This window comes from Carya illinoinensis, chromosome 6, assembly GCF_018687715.1.
Source record: "Carya illinoinensis cultivar Pawnee chromosome 6, C.illinoinensisPawnee_v1, whole genome shotgun sequence".
Classification (NCBI taxonomy): Eukaryota; Viridiplantae; Streptophyta; class Magnoliopsida; order Fagales; family Juglandaceae; genus Carya; species Carya illinoinensis.
Window position 1 is genome coordinate 2,662,105 of NC_056757.1, and position 12,257 is coordinate 2,674,361.

Consider the following 12,257-nt stretch of genomic DNA (forward strand, 5'->3'; position numbering starts at 1 on the left):
CACACTATGTAATATGTGGCATGTTTAATATCATTGAATGATTAAATGGTTACAAATGTACCATATCTTATATAGTAGGATGAGAGTGAGATGATAATATAGTGTATAAATTTTCTATTATAGTAACTCTAAACTATACCATCTCCGACACAGACCACCAATCGATGATGATAGTTGTCTCAAATGTTTCGATAAATGAGTAATGTATAATCATAGATTATGCCAATGAACATTCTTTTTGAAAAAGAATAAAATATATTATTAAAAAATTAAATTTTTTTTACGTAGATATCATATTTACTCACTTAAAAAAAATACAATACTTGCGCATGTAAATATTATTTCTAAAAAAATAATTCTGAAAATATGTGTTGAGCACTATTTCGATAGGTAGAGATCTTTGTATTAATTTTCTGCTAAATCCTAATAGAGCTTAAAACTACACCTAAGATCCTATTTGGATACTAGAAATTAAAATTATAGTATTTTTCATAGGAATTAAAATTATAGTATTTTTCATTTAAAGGTTTATTATCCCAAGCTCGGCTTCTGAATAATGTTATACACCATATCACTATTTTATTTACATTCTACAATATATGATGTGGCGTATTTATCATCACTTGATGATAAAAAAATATATAATAAATAATAATTTAATAATAATAAATATATTACATCTTATTTAATGTAATATAATAAGATGATAGTATATCAAATAAAATTTTCCAATCGAAAATACCGATTTCAAGGATAGATCGTATCGATCCTTCAATTTTTTAAATCAATATATCTCGCTTCGGTTCGAAAATAAAAAATGGAACCAAACCCGATTGATTTCACTCAGAGACGCAGGAATGGTCGTAACACGGGGAAGGACACAGAGGTCATCATGCCAAGTGAGCCAAGATACACACAATGGTCAATATATTCGTTTGTTTTGGTGTTTTTGAGGTCAGAGATAGGAGCCAGATCTACCGATCTAGTTCGCCCTCAGAGCCGAGGAAATGGGGAAGAGCAGGGTCCCCGACCCTCCTAACTTCCAGAAATACGGCGTGCCGTTCTATTCAGCCGCTTGGGTTCCGTACAAGAACATCACACTCGAGCACGAACCACAAGGCCAGGAGAAAGATTCCAACCAATCCAGCGATGAAATTTCCGTAGGTGACGGATCGTCTGCGGCTCCTCCGGAATCCTCCGCCGCTCCGAACTACTTCGTTTTCGCCGGTGGCGGCGGAGAGGGTCGGAGTGGAATCCCGAACGCTGTCGTTCTCGCCCGATTCGATTCCACATCTAATGCTCTCTCCGACCAGCCAGTAAGAATTTCCCATTCTGATTTGAATTTTGGCCACTGATTCTTTTTTTCCGAAAATAACTTGGTGAGTTGTTAATGGAATAAATTTGGGACTTTTGGGGAATTTTGTGATCACTGTTGAATATTTTTATATATCAGTTTTGGATATCAAATTGTGTCTGATTCTTTGGATGCCTTGTGTAAATTCTCCATTTTCACTTAGTTTAGTTTTAAATTGAAGATTCCAGAGGATCAACGATTATAATTATTGCTTCTACAATTACTCAATGCAGTCATAGGTGCTACATTCTTTTTATATTAAGTATTTCTTTATCTTCCTGAAAAAAAAAAAAAAAAAACTGTGAATGTGCCTTTTCTTTGTAAGTGTAGATAATCATTTTTTTTTAATTAATGAATATCTTGCCCTTCATTCTAGGTGGCTAAGCTTGGAACTGGCTCTGATTTGCCTTATAGAATGGCGGTTCATCCTGGTGGAGATGGCCTCGTTTGTTCATTGCCTAAAAGTTGCAGGTGCACATGCTTTCCATCTTTTTCCACAAGTCTGACAATGATTATTTTAAGAGTATTACTCTAGAGGAACGAACACCCTGTATATTATGTATAGCAGGGCAATCCAGAGCCTGCCAACTTTATGTGAACACTTTAAAGATGCGTTTTACAGTTTTCCCATTGTGAATATTTAAGGCGGTGTGTTCAGTTAACTCTCTTGGCTCATGAGCATCGTGGTAGGTCTTCAATTAAGATTAATTATTGCAGATTGAATTCATGCGTCTAAGCTAATTTAGTTCTCTTGGGCTTCTCCCAAGTAATAGTTATTTGAAGTTTCAATACCTATAAAAAATAATGATTTAAAATACCTACATACAAACAAGTTTCGTTAAAATATGATTGAGTGATTCCTTAATTTAGGAACTTCTACCTAGCAAGCAATAACCACTAGATACATATTTTATCAAGTGGATGGTTGACTACGTTTTTCGTTCTTCCAAGTCTTTGTGTTTCTTGTTTTCTTTTTAGGCTCAAGGTTTTATGTAGTCATCGAAGGTGTTCTCAGGGGTTTGGCCGAGTCATGATTTGAACTTCTTGATCAGTCTATGTTTTCTTTGTTAATCATTTCTAGATGGAGCTTCTTCTTCTTCTTCTTCTTTTTCATGTAGAATGTATTAATTATATTACACCTTTTGGCATATTGTGAGTGAAAAATTTCAGTAAAGGCTCTAGGATTCTGATTTTCTTTTGATAAGTAATAAGAGAATTTTATTCATACGAATGAAGTAGGCATAGCTCGTGTATACAGGAAGTATACAAAAGAAACACCTAATTACATTCTAGCTAAAGAAAGAAAATAATGGACATTGTTTCCATCAAGTATAATGGCTGAAAACCACAGCATTAAAGTGTGCATAAAAAAATTCTGAAGTTCCTCCATTGTGCGTTCCCTATCTTCAAAGTATCTCTCATTCCTCTCCAACCATGTACACCACATGATACACAACGGGATCATCTTACACATTGCCGCCACTTGAGTGCCTTGAAGCTCCTTCCAACAGGCCAATAAATCCACCACCCCTGAAGTCATTACCCAAGCAATATCCATTCTTCTAAAAATCTCATTCCATAGCCCCCTTGTGATCTCACAATGTAAAAGTAAGTGATCTACAGATTCTCCCTGTTTTTTACACATGTAGCACCAATCCATCACTATGATTCCCCTCTTCCTCACTAGGATTCTGATTTTCTTTTCAATATAATGCTTTTTCTTTGTAGAGACGGCATGCATACATATCTTAATAGAAGTTATTTTTTTAAGAAGTCTATATCCATCATCCCCAAAATGATATTATATATAAAACGAGTGATGAATAGGCTTTGGTCTAACTGGCACTTCTTGCCATCCCTCTGGATCATTGGGGTCTAGCTTAGGGGTTCAATCCCCCCTACCAGGGTTATATGCCATTAGGAGCATATTTTTGTGTTTTTTTTTTAAAATTAATTTTAATTTATTATTTTGTTTCCTTCGGATTGAATTCATTGTTTATATTTATTTTTGGTTATGTGCCATTATTTAGAAATAAGTTGTGTTTTCATTGGGTATTATGTGGTTATTATGACACAAGACGAGGCCTTCGTTAGCTAATTGATGGAATAGCTAATTGATCATTTGAGTCAAACCTTAGTAAAATGATAACATTGAAAACTTGAGGAGCTTTTTGCAAGATGTATAAGATCCATGCACTACTTTTGAAGTTAATCCTTAAAAAAAAAGAGAAAAATATCAAAATGTCTAGTACATATCTAGAAGTAATTTTGAAGCAATAGTACATGTTCAAGGAATGCATTATATTTAGATTATAAATCAACGCTGAAGCTACCTTTAGTTCATTAAGTACTTTTTATAAGAACATATCGTGTGATAAGGGGCACTAATATTTCATTATTCCACTAATTCCACCCCCCCCCCCCCCCCCACCCCCTTCCCTCCCTCCGTCTACTTCTCTCTGGATATCAAATGCCCTTAGCTGCTCATCCGCCTTTGTCCTACTCTCTCACTCTCCTGCTTTTCTTCTCTCTCTCAGATGAGGGGCCTCTCATGATTTTTAGTTTTTGAATGATTTGGATGTTGTTGGGGATAAAGAAAGATAAAAGGGGGAGAGGGCCTGCAAGATCGAGGTAGAAGTTTGGCAGTGCTACCCAACAAGCCTTGACTGATTGTGAGATAGGGAGAGTGGAAGATTCTCAGTTTGCACTGAAGGTGTTGTTGAGATGAGAACGAGAAACTATGTATTAAAAAAAATGAGAAGAGAAACTAAGATTGTGAGGGAGATTAAGGGTAGACAAGTAAGCTACTTATGGCAAACAAGCAAGCTTTCCTCTTCAAGATCCTAGAGTAACTCAATTAAGAACCACTGGGGAGGACCGCAAATAGGTGTGCTGTTGTTGAGTTGGATAATATAAAGGCAATGATAATTATTGTTGTGGTATACGATTTAGAAGCTTCGTCAATTTCAATGTGAAGAAACACATTTTTCAGAGACGTGCATGTGCACAAAATTTGAGTCCCTAGTCCTTTATTAATGCACTGTGTGTAAGTTGCTGGATAAATTAACCCATTAGCATTATTCTTGCTATTTAATTGAATTTTTGGATCTCTAATTGTGCTTTTTCCAAGCAGATGGTTCGAATGGGATGTTGAAAAGAGTGCTGAAGTTCATACATTGTGTCCAAAGCTTTCTGACAAAGTGCTTACCCAGTTGGAAGATGTTGGACAGCAATTGGCATTGGCGTTTAACAATGAGGGGTCTGCACTTGCTGCCGGTGGCGAGGTAGATATTATCTTTCAACTTTTTTTCAGATAACTTAGACTGACATCTGATATATCATGTTGAGATAATTGTCTTGTAACATGAGTAAACAACACTTCAGATCATTATTTTGTAGTTTCCTGTTCTGCACTAGAGAGATGCTCATCATCTAATTATTTACACCTTTTTGTTTGGGGGGCAAGTTAAAAAGGTTTTGTAAAATGTAAATAATTCTCTGTACCAATTTTTTTCCCTTTTTGTGACTCACTACGTAATGTCTCCTTGGCATCTCAACCGAGGAATGATTTAGACCCTAGACATATAGTGGGGCTCAGATTGTGAGATATAACATGATTGCTGATGTAAAGGTACGTGTGCCCCTTTGTAGAGTTAAATTGTGAAAATGTTTATTGTAGCAGCCTCATATAACCAAAATTTATTAAAGTGAAATTGAACATTTTGATGTTAACCTTTATTTCTTTCCTTCTCTTTTAACTGGTGTAGCTCATTTAAATGTGATGGGAATTCTCTTGATCCTTCTTTAAATTACATGGTTTACTTAATTGAAAAGGAAAAAAAAATTGCTTGGTGTAATATGCCATGTGATGATCTGAATTCTGTGCAGTACAGGATGGCAATTTGAGGGTCTTTAAATGGCCTAGCATGGAAATTGTTCTCCACGAGGCTGGTGCTCATACTACTCTGAAGGATTTGGATTTCAGGTCTGATGGCATGCACTTGAAATTTCACTCTTAATTTTGCGAGATCAAAAGAAAGGAAAAAAAGTTTTGGTTTTTTTGGGGGGGGGGGGGGGGGGGGGGGGGGGGGGGGGGGGGGGGGGTGGGGGTAGGAAGTTAAGCTGACACTCTGGCTTCATTGTCTTGCAGCTCTGATGGGAAATATCTTGTCTCATTGGGAAATAGTGGCCCTGCAAGGGTTTGGGATGTGACTTCCTCAACGGTCATAGCTTCTCTTCCAAAGGAAAATGTAAGCAATTCATTAAAATTTTCTTGAGGGAAAATCAATTCATGTTCAACATCAGTTGAACCCAAGTGATACTTGGCCAATTAAGTTGACTGCTGCTTCCAGTCTAGTAGATTAGTTGATATTAAAACATGAAGTCATGGTATTGCCAATTGTGTGTTTATTGAGCATCAGAAGCTAGATCATTCATATGAAACTGCTTTCGAAGAGTGAGATACTCTTCTTGAACAACAAGCAGAAAGCAGATTATATTGTTATACTTTTTATAAAACCTACAAAACCAAAGTGTCCAGTGACTCAACCTAAATTATTATTGAGACCACCTGAACATGACCTCAAGTATTGTCATACCGTACCAGAGAAATGAAAAAATTTACCATTCAGGGAATATTTTTTACTTTCCCTTTAATTTTAGTAGATTGATTTCCTACCATCTGGGTAGAATTAATTATTTCTATCCACATGCAGGACGAGGTTTTCAGCTCATGCAGATTTGCTGAGAGTAATGATAAGAATCAGGTTCTATATATTGCTGCAGTGACAGGTGACATTCAGACTAGATGCCACCCTCTCAGTTTCTGAGGGAAGTTTCTGCCTTTTACATTACAGTTTAATAAGCTGGCAATTGTGATTATTATTCTAAATAGGTAAAGGTGGGAGCATTGTGACATGGAATACATCCACATGGAAGCGGATGGGATCAAAGCCTGTAGCTCGTGACACAATTTCTGCCTTCAATGTTTCACCAGATGGAAAGCTCCTTGCCTGGTAAGATTTACTTGATTGTGCCTTATTTCATCTACATGTACAGTGGAAATATCTTTCGCCAATGCTTAACTCTTACAGTGAGAAAGAATGTAACTCAGATGCTTTTAAGACATCTGGCAAGATGCCAATGGATATCCCCGCTATTGGCTTAAGGCAGACAGTTTATCATGACAGCAGCTGTTGCTTTCAAGTGTAGCCTTTCTTTACAATGGTTGCCTTTTTTTGTTGTCTTGAAATGGCTAAAACTGGCTTTCTTGGTTGAAACCTTTCTACAACTATCTAACTCTTACTGTCCATGTTCATGAGTACTTAACCTTCCTTCCATTTGATTGGTTGGCATGCAGTGGAACGACTCAAGGTGACATTTTGATTTTAAATTCGACTGGTTTGCGGGTTCAGACAATGGTTAGGAAAGCACATCTTGGCTTTGTAACTGCCCTGGCATTCTCTCAAGACTCAAGGTTTGAATAGGCATATCTTAGCTCCTTTATATGACAATCATGCTGCTGCATTTATCATCTAGGAGTAATAATGTGACAGTGAATCATGTTACTTTTAATACAGGACTTTGGCTTCTGTATCCCTGGACTCAAGTGCAAGGGTGACAATTATCGATGACAAGAAGAAAACGGGTACGTGCCTCCCTTAGTTTCTGATTTGGTTATTGAGTAATTTGTTGTTGGGTTGGCAATGGTCGAGCTGCCCTCTACAGCCCTAGTAAATTAGTCACCTAATAATATCTGACTTGGCTTAAAATGTTAATATAGGACTATAAGCATTAGAGGATTGTCATGGTCCAGTCATGGCTTCATTGTTTCAGTTGATAGGATAGTTGTCTAATGGAAATGTCATTGTATCGAGGAAGCGTGAAATTAATCCTGAAAGTTCTCAGTAAAAGGCAGAAATTGAGTTTGTTAATTCTTTCTACAGGTTAAGTAATTAATCATTGAGGTGGGACTCACTCCTGAATCATATTTCCTTTTTGTTACAGGAAGATTGAGCTTATGGGTCATTGTGTTAATCATTCTAGTTGCCGTTGCTGTATATTTTGCGAAGAATGAAGGAATCCTTGGCTAGAAGTTGCAGTTTTGTACAGTTCGAATGCGGAAACTGTAGCTGTAGAACTGTCAAAAGCTTTTTAAATTTGCATAAGACTGATTTAAAGCTTATAATATAATCTCCATAATGTGTTCAACCTCTCTTTGAACCTCAACTTGCTTTGTTATCTCTTTTAACCTCGAAGTTTTTTTGTTTTATTTTAAAAAATTTTCAAACTCTTTTCCTCTACATTAAAAAATCTCTTACGTAACATCTTAATTTTTAAAAATAAAATAAAATTTAAAAAATAAAATTATTTTCATTCCATGGTTTTATATGGTGTGTATGTAGCATTTTTCTTAAAAAAGAAATTAAAGGTAAATACGTGGGTCCCACATCTTTTTTCTTCTCTCTCTCTCTCTCTCTCTCTCTGATGCTACAAGTCAACGGACGGCCTAGCCTACTCCTTGGCCTTTTGAAACTTCCTTGTTGAACCTGCCTTCCCTACGACCCTCCTCATATTTCTTATCATGCTCCCTACGCCTCTTTCTCTCATCATGCGTTATCCACTAGAGTCTAGACTTTCATTTTTTCCTTACCCGGTAATTATTCCTTTCTTTACACAAATGGGTTAAATTCTCATCAATAAAAATTTGTGTTGCACCTTTTATAAGTTCTAAAAATTATTAAATAACTGTGACAAAAGTAATCAAATAATTAGTATTGATTGCATTTCGTTGACTTAAATTAGAAGAACAAAATAAATGAAAATTTTTCTTATAACAATCTATTACAAAATCTTGGTCTAAATGGATTTGGATGCTTTTTAATTCTTTAGTCGAACTACATATTTAATTAAAAAAAGAAATAAACTCAACATTAAATTTTTAATTTGAAAAAATCTATTCATTATCTATTTTTTTATTATCTAATTATGAGATATTAGATGATATCATGATAGATTTATAAATAAAATATAATAAATAATTTTTAATTATTTAATATTATATAATAAGATAATAAAAAATTATAAAAATTAAAATGATAAATAGCATTACCCGTAAATTCGTAATCAACCTATGGAGAACTCACGGTAAGTGTGAGGACACTCTGAGCTTATCCCTCCCCGCCAATAATTTAAGTAGTAAAAATACCAAACCCAGTCCCTGGGTGTGAGTTGCAACAATACTCGAACGGTGTCGAACCCCACTGCACGCTCTGAATCAGACCTGTTTATCATACTCAGAATCAGCTTCACTATTCCCCCACAAGGCACAAGCACATACACAAGCCCACTTACTCTCGTTGAATTTCTTGTATTCATTGGTATTAACTCTCTCTCTCTCTCTCTCTCTCTCTCTGTGTGGAAGCTCCAAAGCACAAGGAAAGGCAAAGATGGAGGCCCCCCCTCCTGGTTACCGTCCCAACGTTGGCATTTGCCTCATCAACTCCGATAACCAAGTATCCCTGCTTGTTTTTCTTTTCCTTATTTTTTCTAAAGGTTTTTTCTAAATTTGTTTATGGTTAACTAGTTCATAGTAAGACGACTTATTAATGATAAGTAGCGAATTTGCATATATAAAATTATAATTGAGCGTTGTATATTCTTTTTCTGAGGTTATAGAATTTTCTGGTGTTGATTCTTCTGTGGGAATTTTGTTTTTCTTGAAATTAGGACACAGATTAAATTATGTTTTTTTTTTTCCTGAGAATTCTACTTATATTTTCAAAAATTGTGGAATTAGTATTGCTGCTGTTGCATGAAAATTATAGCGTGGACTTATCCGTAATTAGAAAATTCCGTCAGATTCTGGCTGTTGATTATCAGATATTGGGTGCTTGGGCTGGTTGAGATTTCTGATTGAATTATTAAACACAATGCACAAAAAGGTATTTACTTGATTGTATTACATGTTTGAGTGGAGCATGTAGAACTGCAATAGAAAATTCAGGATCCATTTCACAGTTCTATCTGCATGAGCAAGTGGCAAAAGTGGTAACTTTTTGGGATTTTGTCCCAGGTTTTTACGGCTTCAAGATTGAATGTTCCAGGAGCATGGCAGATGCCTCAGGTGATACTGAATACATGCCCTTGTTGATAACTAAGTTTTGAATAAGAAAAGCAACTAAATGCATACACATCATAAGGATTCATAGCGAACTTTTTGGAGAGCACCGATTTGATTCCTTAGGATTTTAGGACCTTGTGATGTATAAGATATAGTGATAATAATGGGGAGAGTAAATGCATTCCTTACCATTATGCTCTATTAACAGGATTCTGTTACGACCTGCACGGTCTATGTTAGCCTCAGTCAAATCTTGGGTTTACGTAGAGTCAATAACACCCTTCCTCAAAACTACATCAAAAGAAGGATTGATTAGAAGGATTCTGGTCTCGACCATCATAGAATTTGAACTTTTGTCCGCTTCATGTTGCATTGTTTTATAGATTCTCCTTTTACCTTAGAAATGCCTTTAATGACAACATATTGCGGCTGACTTTAATTGGCTATGGGATCTTCAATCTCAGGGGGGTATTGAGGATGGTGAAGAGCCCAAATCTGCAGCCATTAGAGAATTGCGAGAAGAAACTGGAATAGTGTCTGCTGAAATTATTACTGAGGTTTGTGGGGTAACAATAAGCATTATGTTTCAGTTTTCTGTTCATTTAGTTTCTATATCAGTATGGTTCTTGCATTCTTGTAATTTGTACATGCAGATCCATGTTCCGATGATTCTCTTTCTTTCATTCTTTCAATCTCTGAGCTTTAAAAATGGGCATAGAGATGTTAAAACTATATTAAATTATTGATTGTGGACAATCAATAATTTAACTGTGTTTCAAAAAAGTGGAAAACACAGATCTTCTTGTGTTTTTATTTATTTATTTTTAAAGTAAGAAAAGGACAGAAAAAAGAAGATAGAACATGCCAAAATTTATTTGAGAGAGACACTTATCTACCTCTGTTAAATTGCTGTGCCTTCTTTGAACTCTTGGACAATTTGTTGAACCACTTTGATGAAGGTACTAGAGTTGTACAAAGCCCTTGCAGTATAAAACAAATATTTTGGAAACCTATAAGGAGTGGTTTGTCTAATTGTCTTGCCACTCAAACTTATTTTTAGGATGGAGTAAAGCAAGGATAGCCTCTTCTTACTAATGATTCAGGTTTTGTGCTAACAGGTTCCGAACTGGTTGACTTATGACTTCCCTCCAGCTGTGAAGGCAAAAACCAATCGTGTCTGGCGAGGTGAATATCATGGGCAGGCACAAAAATGGTGTGTCTTGCTTTCTTCACACAGTCAAACACATCATGAGCTGTAGCCATTTGAGTGTTTTTTTTATCATTTTTTTATCTGATGTAACTTGCCTTTTTGAACTTGGAAACTTAGTAATCAGATGCACCTTGCATTTGTTGGATTTTGAGGGCTGGTTTCTTCACACGCTTGTTTGGACTGATCTGCTGCTAAAGAAATATGTGATAAATACTATGACTCTTCTGGAGTTGGTTATTGAAGGCATCTTAGTTTAAGTTGCTGGCAGTAGAGAGACAGGGTCTCTCGTGGACCAGTTTGTGTTAGAGAAACGGACATTAGGTCAAGGTTTCAATTTTTTTTTTCCAAAAGCTACCCTTCCTAAGGCTTTTTAGAGTGTAAATGTCTGATTCTTGATTAGTTAAGTGGAAAATACCTCTCAGTTTCTTTAGTAACAAATGCGTCACATATGGAGTTTCTTTTCCTCAATTAGCTATGATATTTTCAAGGTTGCCATCTATGCCATGTTTGCATGCCCAGTAAATCAAGTAACATATTGCCTGCAATTATCGTGAATTATTCATGTTGTCAGATGTACTTTGTTTTATCCATTGATGGTATAGACTGTATTATCAAGGCCATGAATCTATGTCAACACACTATATTGTTGATTTTAGTTACTTATCTCATATGAATATTTGGTATGAGGGGAACAGCTCCAAATACAAAGTTCTTAAAAATACTTGAGAGATGCTATACTTTTCTTTGGCCGCAATGAATAGTACATATGGGCAGGGACTTTTATCTAACTTACTAGTAATCCTTTCAGTTCTCACCTCTCAGGCTCATACCTCAGTGGTAAATATACAGATGCACGAGCATACACATATATCAGAATCGCTTTCATATAATTGGGGAAAGCAGAATGCAACTCATTGCTTTTTCATGCAGTCTTGTAACTTTACCATAAACCAATATACACTTGCACGGACAAATTTTCACCAAGACTTTGTGCTGCTTAATGATGAATTTGGACACATGACAGGTTCCTTATGAAACTAACAAAAGATGAGAGTGAGATCAACCTAGCTAGTGGTGAAGCAAGACCAGAGTTTGCTGAGTGGAAATGGGCAAGCCCGGAAGAAGTGATCGAGCAGGTGTGTTAATCAATCTCTCTATGATACATGTTTAAAGGACATGGTAATATGTTGGATAAAACTGATGACAGGTGGTGGACTACAAAAGGCCAACGTATGAGCAAGTTATGAATACCTTCAAGCCTTACCTTAATCGAAGTACAACTTCCACCAAAATGTAAATCCTCTAAGTAGTCAATGTTTTGGGGATGGACCTTGTGGATTTACTTTATTTAAAATTCGTGTACAATTTGCATTCAGCAGTAGAAGTTTGGTCCTTGTTAATGGAATGACAGTAAGAACTTCAAATTAAATGTTTTTATTTGTAATAATTCAAATATTTAGCTCTTTTTGCTAGGGGTTTAACCGGTTTGATCCGGTCCTGTTTTAGACAAAATTTAGAATTAAACCAGTATGTACCGGTTTTGCATTTTTAAAAACCAATTACATATTGAT

The 12,257-nt window shown here is 35.8% G+C and overlaps 2 protein-coding genes across 4 annotated transcripts; both read left to right on the forward strand.

The window, feature by feature from the left end:
- Positions 1–819: 819 nt before the first annotated feature.
- Positions 820–7,568, forward strand: LOC122313544 (SEC12-like protein 2). Its single transcript, XM_043128639.1, has 10 exons — positions 820–1,316; positions 1,731–1,825; positions 4,488–4,638; positions 5,248–5,339; positions 5,505–5,604; positions 6,070–6,145; positions 6,249–6,369; positions 6,714–6,830; positions 6,934–7,001; positions 7,361–7,568. Exons 1-10 carry the CDS (start codon positions 1,008–1,010, stop codon positions 7,444–7,446), a joined length of 1,215 nt encoding a protein of 404 aa, XP_042984573.1. The 5' UTR covers positions 820–1,007; the 3' UTR covers positions 7,447–7,568.
- Positions 7,569–8,501: 933 nt separating this feature from the next.
- Positions 8,502–12,145, forward strand: LOC122313545 (nudix hydrolase 25-like). 3 transcript variants are annotated; one of them, XM_043128642.1, is made up of 7 exons: positions 8,502–8,868; positions 9,202–9,297; positions 9,429–9,479; positions 9,941–10,033; positions 10,595–10,689; positions 11,711–11,822; positions 11,894–12,145. In XM_043128642.1, exons 2-7 carry the CDS (start codon positions 9,286–9,288, stop codon positions 11,981–11,983), a joined length of 453 nt encoding a protein of 150 aa, XP_042984576.1. In that variant the 5' UTR covers positions 8,502–8,868; positions 9,202–9,285; the 3' UTR covers positions 11,984–12,145. The 3 variants fall into 3 exon arrangements, with proteins under 3 accessions (XP_042984576.1, XP_042984575.1, XP_042984574.1); XM_043128641.1 differs by lacking the exon at positions 9,202–9,297 and having other exon boundaries at positions 8,506–8,679; positions 8,778–8,868; XM_043128640.1 differs by lacking the exon at positions 9,202–9,297 and having other exon boundaries at positions 8,511–8,868.
- The last annotated feature ends 112 nt before the right edge of the window (positions 12,146–12,257 follow it).